General features: G+C 76.8%; 1 protein-coding gene across 1 annotated transcript in view; it reads right to left on the bottom strand.

Moving 5' to 3' along the window:
- Positions 1 to 2,500, bottom strand: part of LOC126982095 (nascent polypeptide-associated complex subunit alpha, muscle-specific form-like) — a 3,921-nt gene that overhangs the window by 195 nt on the left and 1,226 nt on the right. The window contains exon 2 of the mRNA XM_050833826.1: positions 1 to 2,361. This exon is cut by the window's left edge and continues 195 nt beyond it. Coding sequence (XP_050689783.1) covers positions 1 to 2,355 — 2,355 coding nt within the window. The 5' untranslated portion in view covers positions 2,356 to 2,361. The remainder of the gene's footprint in view (positions 2,362 to 2,500) is intronic.

Below are 2,500 nucleotides of genomic sequence, written 5' to 3'. Positions count from 1 at the left end.
GGCGTCGTCCACGTGGAGGGGCGCGTAGCCCCCCATGCCGCCCCCCACTAATTTGTAGAGCAGCGAGGGTCGCCCCGCGGGGCTGGCGGCCGCCTGCTGGGGCGAGAAGTCCGGCGCGAAGCCTGAGTCCGGGGTGCCGCCGCGGGGCGAGTTGGGGGAGGGCGCGGGGGGCCGGGGGGTGAGGGGCGGCGGCAGGCTGGGCGGCGTGAAGGGCGTGCTGCTGGTGGAGGCGTCGGTGTGGGCGTGGGGCGTGAGGGGCAGCGTCAGGGTGAGGGGGCGGGCGGCGGGAGGGTCAGGGCGGCGGGGCAGGGAGAGGCTCAGGGCGTACCCATCGCCGGAGGCCGCGGAGGCGTCGGTGAGGTAGTCCACGCCGCGCTGCTCGGCGGGGCTGGCGGGGACGCGGGCGGTGGCGCGGAGCGGCGTGGCGTAGGTGTGGGTGGCGGCAGGTGGCGGCGGCGGCGGCGGAAGGGTGTAGGGCGCCACCTGGTACTGGGGCGGCAGGCGCTGGGGGCGGCGCTCGTGGGCGGGGGCGGACGGCAGCGTCTGGTGGCGGCGCTTGGTGGTGTCCACGGCGGCGGCATCTCGGGCGCGGCGCGCTGCGGTGGCGGAAGGGCGGCGGGGGCGCGGCAGGCTGCTGCAGGGGCGGCAGTAGTAGCGGGCGGGCGGCGGCGGCAGCGTGGCGGCGGTGTAGGGGGGCGGCGCCGCGGGGAGCGTGTAGGCGGGGGGCGGCGCACCGTCCTGCTGCGTCCTGAACCTGACGAAGCCGCTCTCCTGCACCAGCATGGACCCGCCGCCGCCCTCCTGCCGCGGCCACGCCAGCGTGAAGTCCGCGGTGACGTCGTGCGTGGCGGCAGGGGCGGCCCACTGCGGCGGCGGCGGCGGCTTGAGGGCGTGGCGGGGCGCGGGGAAGACGTGACGGCCCTTGAGGCTGTGGCGTGCCTCTCCCAGCACGGAGAACACGGCGGCAGTGGCGTCCCCGCGGCGGGCGGCGGCAGGAGGCGCGGCGCGGCCCAGCAGGAAGGTGGCGGCCACCACCGCCGCCGCCGCCGCCGCCTCCAGGCCGCGGCACAGGCTGACGAGTGTCCACCACGCCCACGGTTGGGCGGCGGCTGGCGGCGCGGCGAGGCCACCCAAGCTGAGGGCGGCGAGGAGCAGCTGGGCAGCTCCGGCGGTGGCGGCGAGGGTTGGGGCAGGGGCGGGGCGCCCCGAGGCACGCAGGCCAAGGAGCTGCAACCCCCGCCCGCCGCCGCCGCCGTGCCCGAGCCGCCACGCCGCCCACAGCACACAGCCGCCCACGGCGCCGCCCCAGGTGGCCGCCGTGGCGTGCGCCGCGGCCCGCAGCGGCGCTGCGTGGCGCGGCAGGAGGCTCGCCGCCAGGCGCGTGGCCGTGAAGGCGGCGGCGTGCAGGGCCGTCAGCAGCGTGAGGGCGTGGGCGGCGTGCGGACGGGCGTGGAGGGCGTGGCGCGTGTCTCTGGCCAGCGCGAGGGCCAGCAAGACCAGGGCCAGGCCGAGGCAGGGCCAGGCCGCCTCCCACAGCGCCGCCGCTGCCGCGGGAGGCAGGGCGCCCCGCGCACCGTATGGGTCCTGCAGCAGCGAGAGGCAGCGCAGCGCGGCGAACACCGCCGCCAGCCCATGGCCGGCGAGGCGCGGTGGGCGCGGCGGCGGCGGCGTGAGGGCGGCGTGGGCCAGGCAGCACAGCGCCGCCGCCGCCACCGCCGCCATGGCCGCCACACTGCCGAACACATGCACCGTCCACGCCGCCCCCAGCGCCGCCGCCGCACCCCGCACCCCCGCCTCGGTGCCGCGGGCGGGGCGCTGTGCCTGGCTCATGTTGGCGGCCAGCTCATACGCCTCAGTGGGGCGCCGTGCCCCGCGCCCCGCCCAGGACACCTCTACCTCCTGGGGGGCGCGGCGAGAGGCGGGGGTGGGGGTGGTCGTGGTGGTCGCTGGTGGTGAAGTAGTGGTGGTGGTGGTGGTGGTGGCGGGGGTCGCCGTCGTGGCGGCGGGGGCAGCAGTGCTGTAGGCCTCGCTGGGGGCGGCCGCCGTGGTGCGGGGGCCTGCCGGCGTGGCGGCGGCGGCGGGTCTGGCGGTGGTGGGGGCGCCGTACGCCACGCCGCGGAAGATGGCGGCGATCTCACTCTCCCTGGGGGAGGCGGGAAGGCGGGAACCCTGAGGGAGGGGCGCAGCTCCCCCTCTGGCACCTCCGAAGCCTCCGCCGGGGCGCAGCCTGACCAGGGGGGCGGCGAAGGGCGAGGAGAAGGCGGGGGACACCAGGGCGAACTGGGCCTCCACCACCGCCGCCGCCGCCACCAGCAGCAGCACCACCACCACCCCGGGGCAGCGGCGTGACCTCATGGCGACCTGGGAGAGAGAGAGAGAGAGAGAGAAATAGCTTTTTTATTATATTGTTAGGGACACAAACTCATAATTAAAATTCATCAATGTAACCACACTCTCTCTCTCTCTCTCTCTAAACAGATAATGGCGCACGAGATTTACG

The sequence above is a fragment of the Eriocheir sinensis genome, chromosome 50 (assembly GCF_024679095.1).
Source record: "Eriocheir sinensis breed Jianghai 21 chromosome 50, ASM2467909v1, whole genome shotgun sequence".
In the NCBI taxonomy this organism is placed as follows: Eukaryota; Metazoa; Arthropoda; class Malacostraca; order Decapoda; family Varunidae; genus Eriocheir; species Eriocheir sinensis.
The sequence above is the reverse complement of the archived record's forward strand: the minus strand, read 5'-3'. Positions and strand labels throughout refer to the sequence as shown.